The following is a 14513-nucleotide window of genomic DNA, read 5'->3' as shown; positions in this document are numbered from 1 at the left end:
AGAGTGAATAAATGAAGACTCGGCACACCGCTTCTGAAAGGTTGCCGACCCCTGATCTAGCCCAAAGGTCCTCAGACTATGGGGCGTGCCCCCTGGGTGAACACAGAGGAATGTTCAGGAGTACAGCTGAGCCTTCACTCCTGGGTCCGCCCACAGCTGTGGTCCCAGCCTCGGTCCCCTTCCCCATAACTGTGTCCTCCCCTTGAGCTGCAGCCCTGCCCCCGGGATGAGGGGGCAAGACCCTGAAAAGTTTGGGTCTAGCCCTGATATCCTGTCTTCTGACAGTGGCCAGTGTCAGCTGCTTCCGGGGGAATGAACAGAATGGCAATTTTGAGAGATCCATCCCCTGTCGTCCAGTCCCAGCTTCTGACAGCCAGAGGTTTAGGGAAACCTGTAGCATGGAGTTGCATCTCTGTCCATCTTGGCTAATAGACATTGACAGACCTTTCCTCCAGGAACTTATCTAATTCTTTTTTGAACCCAGTGGTACTTTTGACTTTCATAACATCCCCTGGCAATGAGTTCCACAGGTTGACTTTGTGTTGCATGAAGAAGTACTTCCTTTTGTTTGGTTTAAACGTGGTGCTGATTAATTTCTTTGGGTGACCCCTAGTTCTTGTGGTATGTGAAAGGGTAAATAACACTTCCCTATTCACTTACTCCATACCATTCTTGGTTTTATAGACCTCTATTAATTCCTCCCCTTAGTCATCTCTTTCCTAAGATCAGCAGTCACAGGCTTTTTAATCTCTCCCCATATGGAGGCTGTTCCATACCCCTAATCATTTTGTTGTCCTTCTCTGTACTTTTCCCAATTCAAATATATCTTTTCTGAGATGGGGCGACCAGAACCGTATGCTGTATTCAAGGTGTGAGCATACCATGATTTTATAAAGTGGCATTATGATATTTTCTGTTTCATTTGTTATCATTCCTAATGGTTCCTAACATTCTGTTAGCTTTTGACTTCCACTGCACACTGAGTGGACGTTTCAAAGAACAATCCATAATGACACCAAGATCTTTCTTGAGTGGTAACAGCTAATTTAGACTCAATAATTTTATATGCATAGTTAGGATCACTTTTTCCAATGTGCATTATTTTGCACTTCTCAGCATTGAATTTCAACTGCCATTTCGTTGCCCGGTCACCCAGTTTCATGAGATCCTTTTGTAACTCTTTGCAGTCAGCTTTGGAATTAACTGTCTGGAGTAATTTTGTATCATTTGCAAATTTTGCCATCTCACTGTTTGCCTCCTTTTAAAAATCATTTATGAATACGTTGAACAGCACATGTCCTGTACTGATCCTTGGTGGACCCCACTATTTACCTCTCTCCATTGTGAAAACCATTTATTCTTACCTTTTGTTTCCTATCTTTTAACCAGTTACTGGTCCATGAGAGAACCTTCCCTCTTATTCCATGCCTGCTTACTTTGCTTAATAGCCTTTGGTAAGGGACCTTGTCAAATGCTTCCTGAAATTCCAGGTACATTATATCCACTGGTTTCAGAGTAGCAGCGTGTTAGTCTGTATCTGCAAAAAGAACAGGAGTACTTATCCTTGTCCACATGCTTGTTGACTCCCTCTAAGAATCCTAATAGGTTGGTGAGGCATGATTTCTCTTTACAAAAACCGTGTTCACTGTTTCCCAAAATGTCATGTTTATCTATGTATCTGGTAGTTCTGTTCTTTCCTATAACTTCATCCAGTCTGCCTACTACTAAAGTTACGTTTACTGGCCTGTAATTGCCAGGATCGCCTCTGGAGCCTTTTTTAAAATCAGCATTATATTAGCTACCCTCCAGTCATCTGGTATAAAGGCTGATTTAAGCAATAGGTGCCATACCATGGTTAGCATAGGGAAGGGACCCCAAAATGTCATCAAGTCCAGCCCCCTGCCTTCACTAGCAGGACCAAGTACTGATTTTGCCCCAGATCCCTAAGTGGCCCCCTTAAGGGCTGAACTCACCACCCTGGGTTTAACAGGCCAATGCTCAAACCGCTAAGCTATAAGTTCCATGAGAACGCTTAGGTGAATACCATCTGGTCCTGGTGACTTATTACTGTTTAATTTATCAATGTGTTCCAAAACCACCTCTATTGACACCTCAATCTGGGACAGTTCCTCAGATCTGTCACTGAAAAAGGATGGCACATCCTGTACAGAAAAGGCCGATACAAATAATTAATTTAGCTTCTCTGCAACAATTTTGTCTTGAGTTCTCCTTTAACACTTTGATTGTCCTGTGGCCCCACTGATTGTCTGGCAGGCTTCCTGCTTCTGAGGTGCTTTAGAAAATATTTTGCTGTTAGTTTTAGTGTCTTTAGTTAGTTGCTCCTCAAATTTTGTCTTGGCCTCCCTAATTATACTTTTACATTTGACTTGCCAGAGTTTTTGCTCCTTTTCCTCAGTAGGATTTGACTTCCAATGTCTGCCTATACAGTATACGTTAGTTAGGGAAACAGTGGTTGATATCTGACTGATTTGTTGGTAAGAATTATTCTAATCTGAGGCAACAGGGAGATTAGGAAATGCCTTTGAATTAGTAAAACTGGGGAGTTCTTACAGCTACTTAGACTGTAAGCTTCGTGGGGCAAGTGCTCTCTTTTTGTTCTGTGTTTGTACAGCACCTAACACAATAGGGTCCTGGTTTGTGACTGGGGCTTATAAGCACTACAGTAATACAAATAATTAATAATAATAGTTAAGGCATCTGGATAAAAATCAGCAACCAAGGGAGATTGGTAGTTTATTATTTTTGATGCTGTGATAGAAATTATTTCTTGTAATCTTAATAAATTAGGTTCGCAGGCGCATAATATGTTGTGAATAGTTACTAAGGGCTGTTGTATCCATCCCTTTCATGAGTTCACAGGCAGGAGAGGGAGTATGGAGCTGCTCAAGGCAAAATTGTAGCCCCTGCATGCTGAGTGGTGCATAGATTAATCCGTAAGTGCTCTGGCAGGCATACACACCCACCAAAATGGGGAGGAACAAAGACAGTTATGTAGCATTGTGCAACAAGTATGTTTGCAGTAGAACAGTTTACTATTCAGAATTAAACTGTGCAACAGACATTTGTGACCAGCAGGTGGCAATATTTCTCCCGTCTATGCAATGCAAAAGTTGAAACGGGCATGTAAACTTCATGAGTTGAAAAGGTCGTGCACGGTCAAGTCCTTTAGGCCAAAACTGTGGCATTCTTTTCAGCATAGCTGTTCTCTGTTTGGAATGCAGGCTCGTACCAACTTTTATGGTTTGTTATTTTTAATCAGTTCTCGCAATGCTGAATAATAAAATAAAACAAAAAAAGGGGCCTTGCAGGATCTGTAAACATGGCTGTGCATGTGACTCATCCCTGATCAGACAAGAATGAACCTCAGGACTTAAAACAAAAACACTGTTTTTCCAGTATCCTGTAATGTCAGTCAACTCATCAGTAGCATTCGTCAATCAGAAGGAAGACAGAGAATGCCGTATCACATGCACACAACTCTTACTGCCTTTATTGGCAACTGAAGCTGAGGGCAAAATTTGGGCTGTGAATTTCCAAAGAGCCTAGGGATTTTTGACGCTCTCAACTTCCACTCAATTTCAATGGGATTTGGGTGCCTAACGCTATTAGTCTATTGCAAAACCTCTAGCCTTCGCCCATAGTGGCAGGTCTTCAAAACCCTGGTTCAGCACACCTGTTGGGAGGGAGGGTATAGGTGACTTTCTGCTACTTTTCCATCTCTTTGATCCTGGGGGGATGCTGGGGATTGGAGCTCAAGTTAGAGCAGCCTCAGTTAGCTGTGGAGTGAAGCACAGGGGATATATGAGGGATCGAGAATCTGGCCTTAGGTGTCTGTCTATCTAATCATCTGTTTGATACTGCCACTGATCACCGTAGAATCTCAGCACTTTCAACATAAAATAAATAGCAATAGTGAAGTCCCTCATTAATTTCAAGGAGTCTCTAGCACGTCTGCCTTTTAATGGATTAAATTCTCTTTGGGGGAGGGATTTTGGTTTCAGTATTTTTGGTAGAGGTATAGAGCAAGAACAGGAGTGTCAGTGTTAGTCTCATTATATCATAGAATCTCAGGGTTGGAAGGGACCTCAGGATGTCATCTAGTCCAACCCCCTGCTCAAAGCAGGACCAATCCCGACAGATTTTTACCCCAGTTCCCTAAATGGCCCCCTCAAGGATTGAACTCACAACTCATTCTTATGGTGAAAAGAATTTTTCAAAGAGGAAGGTTTTGCAGCATTTCCTAAGGCTGCTCAGGCTCTGGATTTGTGTTATCTCCTCTGGAGGTTGTTTGAAAAACATACATCCATAGTTGAAAACCATTGATTTGAGAATGTCTTTGTTTCTGTTTGCACAACTGCCTCTCTGCATTTGTACACTGAGTTATTTTGCACCTGCTTCAGTTGCCTGCTTGGAAAAGTTAGACTGTGTTATAATAAAAGTGTATACTTCCTTAAAAGGATTTGTGCTTTGATTATGCAGGGAGGCTTTCTTATTTTCATCTACAGTGTTTTACCTACTATTTTGTTTGTTTTAGTTTCTTGCTACATTCTTTGTTTCTTGCTCTTCCAGACTGCAAGTATGGGCCACTATGAAACAGACCAAGATGCCGGTTGGGGGATGAGAGGTACTTGGAGAGATGATTCTCAGTCACTCCTGTCTTTCATGTGTTTTGCCCCTTGTATGGGGTTTGTTAACATGCTGTTACTACTGTTACCCTATGAGATCCTCTCATGGCTCTGTTAACGATGGCTAGATGGTAGCACAGCTCAACAGTTTGTCTATCACAGAGAATCAGCCGCTGTTGTTCTTTATTTTTTACCTTATTGAGAAGGTGAAGTATAGAGTACTGCCATCATAAATTGAATCAGACCCAGTACCCCCATGCCCCAGCACTGGGCAGTGGCCTCCGTTGTGCTCTTTTGTTAGCCAGCGATATTCTTATTCCAAAGGCAGAGAGGAAATTCAGTCTAAAATCATAGAATCATAGGACTGGAAGGGACCTCGAGAGGTCATCTAATCCAGTCCCCTGCATTCATGGCAGGACTAAGTAATATCTAGACCAGAGGTGGGCAAACTTTTTGACCCGAGGGCCACATCTGGGTATGGAAATTGTATGACGGGCCATGAATGCTCACAAAATGTGTGTGTGGGGGGTTGGGGTGCAGGAGGAGGTGAGGGCTTCGGCTGGGAATGCGGGTTCTGGGGTGGGGCTGGGGATCGGGTTGAGGGTGCTCTGGGCTGGGACTGACGGGTTTGGAGTGCGGGAGGGAGATCAGGGCTGGGGAAGGGCATTGGGGTGCGGGGGGGTTGGGGCACAGGCTCTGGGCAGCGTTTACCTCAATCAGCTCCCGGAAGCAGCAGCATGTCCTCCCTCTAGCTCCTATGCAGAGGTGTGGCCAGGTGGCTCTGCACGCTGCCCCGTCCATAGGCACTGCCCCTGCAGCTCCCATTGGCTGTGGTTGCTGGCCAATGGGAGCTGCGGGGGCAATGTGTGGAGCCCCCTGGCTGCCCCTATGCATAGGAGGCAGAGCGGGGACATACTGCTGCTTCCAGGAGCCAGCTGAATCTCAAGGGCCGGATTAAAATATCTGTAGGGCCGGATGCAGCCCCTAGGCCATAGTTTGTCCACACTTGATCTAGACCATTCCTGACAGATATTTCTCTAGCCTGCTCTTAAAAATCTCCAGTGATGGAGATTCCACAAGCTCCCTAGGCAATTTATTCCAGTGCTTAACCACCCTGACAGTTAGGAAGTTTTTCCTGATGTCCAACCTAGATCTCCGTTGCTGCAATTTTAGGCAATTGTTTCTTGTTCTATCCTCAGAGGTTAAGAAGAACAATTTTCCTCCCTCTTCCTTGTAACAACCTTTTTGTCTAATCACCGATCACAAAGTGTGATCACTATATTACAATGGAACCTAAACCTTAGCAGGATCTCAACAAGCAGTATCTGTCTGCATTAACTTGCCTTATTATGAGTCAACCTGATTGTGATCATGGTGAGCTAGACCTGGGGTGGGCTTTTCCAAAGAGCTCAAGTGGGAACTTCTGCTCTTAAGTCACTTAAGCTCTTTTGAAAATCCCACCCTTAGGCTTTGCTCTAGGGCTTTGTGTTGATCCTTAATTTATTCTCAGTATCTGAGTAGATAAGGGAGCACAGCTTTAAAGAAAAGCTTCATTGCTGATTTTAAATATTTTAGGCAATAGCGGTTCCACAAAAGCCTCCCCACGATCCTGGTTGCCCTTCCAAGCATCAAAGTACTATGGGGATTAGAGGCCGTGTGATGGTATATCCAGCAACATTGACCTAGACTAGTCTCATGCTAGGTTAGGACCAGTAACCCTAGAAAGAACAGAAAAGAAACCCTCGTTATTCTCACCACAGTCATTCTTTCCACTTCAATTGGTCCAAACATCGGGTGTTGTCACTTTGGAACGTTCTGTTAACATGATGATATTCATACGTTCCAAGATTGTAATGTGCCTAGTGATCTGTATGTTTTAATGATTTTCAGTAAAGAGCAGGAAGGGAGGAGCTTTCAGACAAGAGACTGAGTTAACTCACACACCAGCCACTTGAGAAGAAAGATTTCCAATTTCCCCCCCATAGGTTGCTTTTGCTAAGGACACCCATTGTTTAACCCCATGGCACCAGGAAGCAGACGCCTCTCTCATCAGTCTTTGATGCAGATTACCAGCATCATTGTTTCAGCAATGGATAATGTTAGGGGTATCCAGACCACCAGGGTCAGAAGGTTACCTGTAGATAACTATAAATGCAATTATCCAGCAGCTAGTCAAGCAATGGAGAGAAATGCAGTAATGTGAAACATTCATCTCTGCTAACTGTGCACTAGTACAATCATGAAAGATCCTTATGTATTCTAAACTATCAAACCATTTCCCATTTTCTTACAGAATACAAGGTAAGAAGTGCCATGCCAACACTGGGAGAATGCTCAGATTCACCTCTTCCTAGCAAGGTTAAATGTGTTCCTTTTTTCTTATTGTGTCCATGTGAAATATGTATGTCAAATATGGATACAAGTATGTACCATTTAAATTTGTAAGTTACACACATTGCCATACAGCAGAAGCACATTTCGCTAGAGTTCATGCCTTTGTTACTTTTTGCAACAGATCTATCCTTATGAAACGCTTATTGTAACAAACCGAATTCGGGTGAAACTGCCTAAGGATGTGGACAGGACCAGACTGGAGGTAGGAAACATTTGCTTTTGAAATCCTTGTTCTGTTCATTCGTTATCTGACTTACAGTTACTTCTACTGTTGCTCATTGGTGTAAATGAACTTGGGAGAAGTCATATTCTCAACAGGTGTAAATTGGCATAGCTTTTTTTACCTCTTTGGAGCTAGACCAGTTTACACCAGCTGGTCTGTAGAGGTTTGTCCATTAACCAGATGTTGGTGTTTTGTAGCAATCATTTATTTGGGCAGCAGTGCTTATCAGTCTACATAGTTCACTGAGAGCCCTATCCTGTGAAGTGCTGAGCAAAATATGTTGTCCTTTTAACATCCATTGAATTCAATGGAATTTGAAGGAACTCAGCCCGTTGCAGGATTGGACCTTGGGAGATATCATTCATTTTCAAGTTACTGATCTCTTAAATAAATGAATTAGTTACTATAACATGAGTGAATATTGTGAGTGCAAGGCTACTGCTTCAAATGATATGGTCCTTTTCCAGGGGTGGTCTGTGCCTCTCATCCTTTTTGAAAAAAGAGTAAATGATTTAGTACTTTGATCATTTGTACAAATTGAGTACAAATAGTCTGATAAAATTGACAGAATGGGTCATGAATGGAGAAGAAGAAAAGTTTACAAACTTTCAGGGCATTTATACACCATGACAAAATTGAAAATCTTGAGAGTGAAAAAATTTGCTCCAAAATATAAAATATTTAGAATTCCAGGAGTGCTTCCCATAAATAAAAGGCCTGAATCTGCAATCTTTTTATATACAGAACAATTTCTGAAGCCAGTAAAAGTTCTAAATATGGAAGTCTTGTGGGGTGAACCCAAGTCTTGGTATTGTCAGTCTAATTAGACATGTTAATCAACATGGCGACTTCATTTCACAGGCTGTAACTGTTACTGGTTTAAGGGGGCTGTTTTATAGAACTGTGTGCATGCAAATCTCACCTGCAAAATAAAAACAAAAAAAGTGCTTGAAAATCATAACATGAATGTATATTTTAACTGCATTATGTCAGAGAATAAGGCAAACAAAATTGCTATTACATATGGGAAGTGTTGGCTAGGCTCTGAATCAGCCATTGGGGTTAGATTATTAAATCTCATTTTTAAGTATCACATCCAATTTTCATTAAATGTAAGTTAAAGCTGCAAATTGCCACCCAGGCAAAAATGGAGGCTGATTAAGTTTGAATCTATGAAATTACTCTGGCAGCTTCTCAGTTATGACTGTTCTGTTGTTAATTAAGGACAGTGCTTTATTTCTAATGCATGCTAATTAGGGACATGCTGTATGTGCATGCTGTTGAGCTCAGCACTGCTAGGGACTGAGATTCTGATCAAAATGACACTGTATGGACCAACTGCCATCCCCTCATGAGGGAATTTGGTATATTCTAATTCACCCGATAGATCATATAATCACTCAACTAGCCCCGAATGGATTATTTTTCAAGTTCCTGGAGAGCCACTGGCTGCCTGGTGGTAGTGCAGGAGATCCAATGTTGCTGGACAATTTCTTGGCTTTGATTTTATTACTTCCTAGACTAGCAAGAGCTGGGAGCATTGAAGAGCAGCATGTTGTGTTACTTGAGTGTCTTTCTAGTCAATTTAGAGTGTGATATTGACAGGCTGGAAATAGAGTCCCATCTAGCCTCCCCTAACCAGAAAGATGTTGGTCATGATAGATGCCGGAGATGTGAAAGGGGCAGCCAATAGTTGAGCAACAGATAGGGAAATGGAAGATTTCTCCCTCCTCCTTAAGATAAAGACAATAGGAATAATTTGCATCTAATTTATCTGTATCCCAAAGCACTGCACAAGCTAAGTATATCTATAGACAATACCAGAGAAATGCAGCCATCCCTGGGTGGTGAGGGTGGCAGCCAACAGCCAAACAGCACCCTTCACAAACATGTGGGGAGAAGACTTTTTGACCATAATACTATTGCAACCCACAACTCACAAAAAGTTCCAGGGGATCTTGAATATCCACATTGAACAGCCAGGCCCTTGGCTTTTAAAAGAACCCCACACAGTAAAGTGCATGTTACTAAATTACCTATCCTGAACATATCAAAAGTCTGAGTTTATCTTGCTAGAATTTGAACCTGTATTTCCATGGAGTCTAGGGATCTGATCCTGCTATCACTCACTCTGGTGTAAATCAGAAATATCTCCTTCAAAGTTGATTACATCACACGGGTGTCAGAATCAGGACATGAGTGAACCCCAAACCATGAAACCTCCCCTTTGGCTCTGTGATCCATAATATCAACAAACCAATCTTAACATTAATGAATGTGTTGAACAATTAATTTCTACGGGCCCGTTCCTGAAGTCCACTATCATCCAAAATTCACTGCATCAATGGAAGTTTTGTCTGGGTAAGGACTGAATAATGAATTCAGGATTTGATGTAAATGATTAACTAATTATTGTAGATTAATTTTAGGATTAAGAGGTCGTTCAATAATTGTGAAATAAAAATTCAGTGATTACCAGTCTTAGTCCTTGAAGAAGGTTTTACATGTAAACGGGTAACTGCAAGGTCAAAAATATAATATTTGGCAATAAAAGGAGAGAAAAAGCATTAATCTTTAAGCAGAAAAGAAAGGAAAACTGTGAACTAGTTGTAAGTTCCTGTATAAAGACTAAACAATGGTAAAAATTTTAAAAGATCTGTATGGTATTTATTGGAATTGGTGTTTGTTCTTCAAACGCTTCAATGCGCTTCTTGTTTGATTATCCAGCAGGCGATATTGATTTGATTGTAAGAAACATAATGTCTTAGATGTGTGCTGTTTTATGCCCAGGGTATAGCAAAGCACCAGAGGCAGAATAAAAGGCAAGAAGAGTCCAAGAAAAGGAAAAACACATCTGGACACATCCTATACATTAAAGCATTCTTTTATCTTTTTTTCACATGAAAGAATAGAGTCTTTGTTTAAACTCATCAGCCTGGTCTGAATAGCAGGCACTGCACTAAATTGCTTTTTTTAGACAATGTATAGTTTGCTTTGGATGGATAGTGTATGTTCTGGCTGCCATTATCAATAACTCATACATTGTCCTCAGCTGGGGCTGCTGTTTGTTTAACATTAAAGTTGCTCAGCCTGCTTCACACCAGGTGCAGGCCTGTGCCTAAAGTCTTGAGAAGCCCAACCACTTCAAAGATCTCATAGTGATTTCCAAAAGAACAATAAACAAGACCTGCTTTAAACCTGCAGTAGGAAAGCGATAAGGGGACCAGACAACTGATCCTCTCAATTGCTGTACTATGTTAAAACGGGTATCTGAGAAAAGGAGCTCTTTGTGCCGCATCTTGGATTTATTAGGGATTGGTAGTTTTTTAAACAATTAAATTAGCAGCATTTTAATAGGATGATAGTGACTGGCAAAACAGGTGATGGATCTGCACATTCAAACCATGTGCAAAGCTGAGTGACAGGAGCAGACTGAAGGCTGCTGTGTTGTTGGTTTTTTGTTTGGTTGGTTGTTTCTTTTTTGGAGGGGTTGTATTGGAAAACTGTTGGGATTAAACAGCTTTGCACAGAAAGTCAGTTCATCATTATTTCTTCTCATAGAAAAGGAGGAACCCTGTAACTTAGTTATGAAGAAGGGAAATGTGGTGGGTAAGCTCAGTAGGTTTTGAGGATGGAGGGAGACCAGAACCCAGGAAGCCCCTGACCCATACCTTCACAGGAGCAGAGAAGGATTCCAATCAAACACCATAGGAACGGTAAGAGGGGGCACCCTGCAGCATCATAGGGGTGATGGCTAGAACCCCAGAAGCAGAAAATACAGGAGAGTCCAGGCTAGAGTGCAACACTGGAGCAACACAGGTATTTGCTGCAGTGTATTGCCACCAAATAGGCAGGATGGCTCTGAAAACCCTCCTCTTGTCTGTTATCACTCCCCTCCCCCATAGTTAAGCTCTCTGTTGTAAGGGCTGCTGTGGGTGATAGCAGTGGTAAGGGTAGATAATCCATCTATTCAGCTGTCTATCTCAGATTTTATCTTTTAAAACAACCTACATTTTCTAGCATCCCAGCTTTACTGCAGTAAAATCACTAGGCCTGATTTTTATCTCACTTGCACTGCTGTAAATCAGCAGTAGCTCCCATGAGTCAGTGGATTTGAACCAAAGCAAAACTGGCATAGGTGAGAGGAGACTCAGGCCCATTGTGTTTTCTGCTAAAGGTTGGAGAAGCAAATGACCTCTCCTTGTCCAGTGTGATTAAGATCTGTAAACTCACTACTTTTGATCCCTTTGACAGTCCTCAACGCTGCTGAAGCTGGGGATTGTGAACAAGCAGGGTTTGTTTAGCAGTTTTGACCTAAATTAACTTTAAATGAATTCTTTTTCAGGGAAGAGGAATTTACTGTTAGTTTTCAGTTATCTCTGGTAGATGCCATAGAAATCAGGAGATGTTGTTCATCTCTCTCAATTTTGAGGGGAAATCCATTGTATTGGATATTTCCCAAATGACCAATAGAATCTAGTGACAAAAGTTAGTTCTTTAGAGTCCAGTTAAGAGAAGTTGCAATAAAGGGCATGTTAGGAAGGATAACTGCTTTGGGGTGGAGCTTTCAGAAGGTTTCAGGCTATGCCTTATATGCTCCCATTGTGAGTGATTTTGCGAATCCCACCTTTCTTGTTTAGGAAATCTGTTATAAGATTTAGAATCCTATGTATTTAAATGTGTGCTTCTTAATGTATGGATTAGATAGGTGCAACTGGGAATAAATGTAAATAAATGCATTAAAATAACATAAATTCTTTCTTCTGAGGCCTGGTCTACACTGGAGGGGGGATCGATCTAAGATACGCAACTTCAGCTACAAGAATAGCGTAGCTAAAGTCGACATATCTTAGATCGACTTAGATTGACTTACTTCGCGTCCTCGCGGCACGGGATCGACGGCCGCCGCTCCCCCCTCGACTCCGCTTCCACTCTTGCCCTGGTGGAGTTCCAGAGTCGACGGGGAGCACGTTCGGGGATCGACGTATCACGTCTAGACGAGACGCGATACATCGATCCCCGATAGATCAATCACTACCCGCCGATACGGCGGGTAGTGTAGACATACCCTGAGACGCATACATCTGAGAGGCATAATTAAGGCCTTTATTTTTCTTTGTTTGTTCTAAACTAGCACTGAGGCTGATGTAGCTCAGTTCCTGATGCTTGCAGAGAAGACATTATTAATCCCAGCACTGAACTAATACACTGACCTTTTAGAATTGCTTAAAACAAAAGACCTGCTGATGCACAGATATATCTGAGTCCTTGAATTCAAATTAATGGGCCAGAGCCTCAACTGCTCTAAACTGACTTCAGTGAGATATGTGAATTGCCAACAGCTGAGGATCTGGCCCAATAATCTTTTGAGCTATTTCTTACCATATTGACCTTTATTCTAATTTAAGATGAATGAAGCAGCATTCTCAGGAGTGATTCTGAAACAAAATGTGGAGAGAGATTGGAATGAGCTTCAATAGTATTTCAGTAAAATGAAGTAGTAAGACAGCATTGGTTTGTAATGGTATAATTTTGTTCAGAGCTAATTTTTAATACACAGTGCTTAATACAGTAAAAATAATCCAGGTCTCTATATTTGCCTCTTTCAGCCACCAGTATTTGAAGTTTGTTGGTATTCATGCTCAGTTATGACACATGGATTTAGATTATAAAAAGGCTGACTTCATAGAATAAAGACAGTCAAAGTAGACATATGTAATTCCAGGTATTGAACAGCTTTTTAGACTTGTCTTCCTACAACTCGATCAAAACATATTGATTGCCACACGTGCATATTCTTGCAGGGAAAAAAACCATACCTCTCAAGTGGCCAAACAAAACAATGCACATGGTACATACTTGTGTAATCCTTAAGGGTCAGACTTTGGAACCCTTGCTTTGAGTAGCCCTTACTCATGTGAATAGTCCCCATTGACTTCAGTGGAGACTGCTCACAGGAGAGTTACTAAAGCTGCATCTAAACAAGTAAATTCCAGCAATTTAGGTAAATTGTTTTAGAAGCCAATTTACTTAAATAGGTGCAACCTCCTTGTTTAGATGCGCATGTTTTTGTTTCCATGCCCCATAACAGTTTAGCTTAAATTGATTCCTTACTGGATTAATGAAATTGCAACCACTTTTTTTTGTAGACAGTCTCAGTCTAAAGATTGTAGAATAAAAGTCATAAAATGTTGCCAGTGCTGTTGTTCTGAAAGAAAGGTAGTTTGTTCTGCAGTGTTAGTAAGATTGGTAAGAAGAATAAGTTTATTACTACAAAGCTGTAGACATGCATGTTCCAGAGGAGACATGCCCGTTTTTGGAAAGCTTACAAGCTCAAGTTTCTAAAGACTAAAAGATTCTGTATTGACTATATAAAATTAGCACATTCATTAACTGTTACATTCCCAAAGGTTTTCCTATCCAGTCTTTTTTATTGATGGAAGCCATTCCTCAGCTTGGAATGAAACAGTTTTAAAAGATTATATTATTTAATTATTTTTTTGGCATCTTTAAATATTATAGCATTATTTTTTAAAAAGTCAACCTGAACCTTGATAGCAAGGAATAGATTTTCTCACTCTGTATTTCTCTAGAATAAAATATTCCAGGTCACCTCTGTGACTTATGAGCCTAAGGGCTAGATTTTTTTTAATGTATTTAGGTACTTAAAGATGCAGATGTAACACCCATTGAAATAAAATGGAAATCAATGAGTGTTAGGCACTTAATCTAGTTTAGGTGCTTTTGGAAATCCCACTAGGTGCCTATCTGCACCTTTATGCTTCTTAAAGTTCCAGTATAAATCTGGCTGGTGAGCTCCAAAGTCAGTTTGTTGCTTTTGGAAAATACCCCAGGTATTTATTTTTTCTTCAAGTGATGGTCCCTATGAGTACATGGGTTCGCATGCGTGCCGTGCATCCAAATCCAGAAGTTCTTCAAAGCAGTGTCTGTTGGCCCGCATATGCGCAGTAGCTCTCCTCAGTCTCCCAATCAATGGTACAAAAAGTGGTGTGGCTCAACACCTCTCAGTTCCTTCTCACGACTGCATGGCCTGAGTTGGAATCATCTCCTCCTTCACTTCGTTGCATAACCTATACAGAAAACATGTGCAATTAGTTATTTTCTTAGATTAGTAGTTAACAGTTAAAGAGTAGTTTATACTATAGCATAGAGGGTTTTTTCTCCGCAGTTGGGGAAACCTCCACCCCCAGCTCAGAGTCCTGGAATTGAAGAATTGCATCTTCTGCCCG

General features: G+C 41.3%; 1 protein-coding gene across 11 annotated transcripts in view; it reads left to right on the top strand.

Annotated features, from left to right (window-relative positions):
* The window catches only part of ABLIM2 (actin binding LIM protein family member 2), a 211972-nt gene that overhangs the window by 185228 nt on the left and 12231 nt on the right, over positions 1 to 14513 (top strand). For 9 of the 11 annotated variants that reach the window (XM_039540941.1, XM_039540943.1, XM_039540946.1 and 6 more), the window contains 3 exons: positions 4591 to 4645; positions 6940 to 7004; positions 7162 to 7242. In XM_039540941.1, the coding sequence (XP_039396875.1) occupies positions 4591 to 4645; positions 6940 to 7004; positions 7162 to 7242 (201 nt within the window). The remainder of the gene's footprint in view (positions 1 to 4590; positions 4646 to 6939; positions 7005 to 7161; positions 7243 to 14513) is intronic. The other 2 variants (XM_039540944.1, XM_039540951.1) reach the window with 1 other exon arrangement.

This window comes from Mauremys reevesii, linkage group 5 (assembly GCF_016161935.1).
Source record: "Mauremys reevesii isolate NIE-2019 linkage group 5, ASM1616193v1, whole genome shotgun sequence".
Lineage (NCBI taxonomy): Eukaryota > Metazoa > Chordata > Testudines > Geoemydidae > Mauremys > Mauremys reevesii.
The sequence above is the reverse complement of the archived record's forward strand: the minus strand, read 5'-3'. Positions and strand labels throughout refer to the sequence as shown.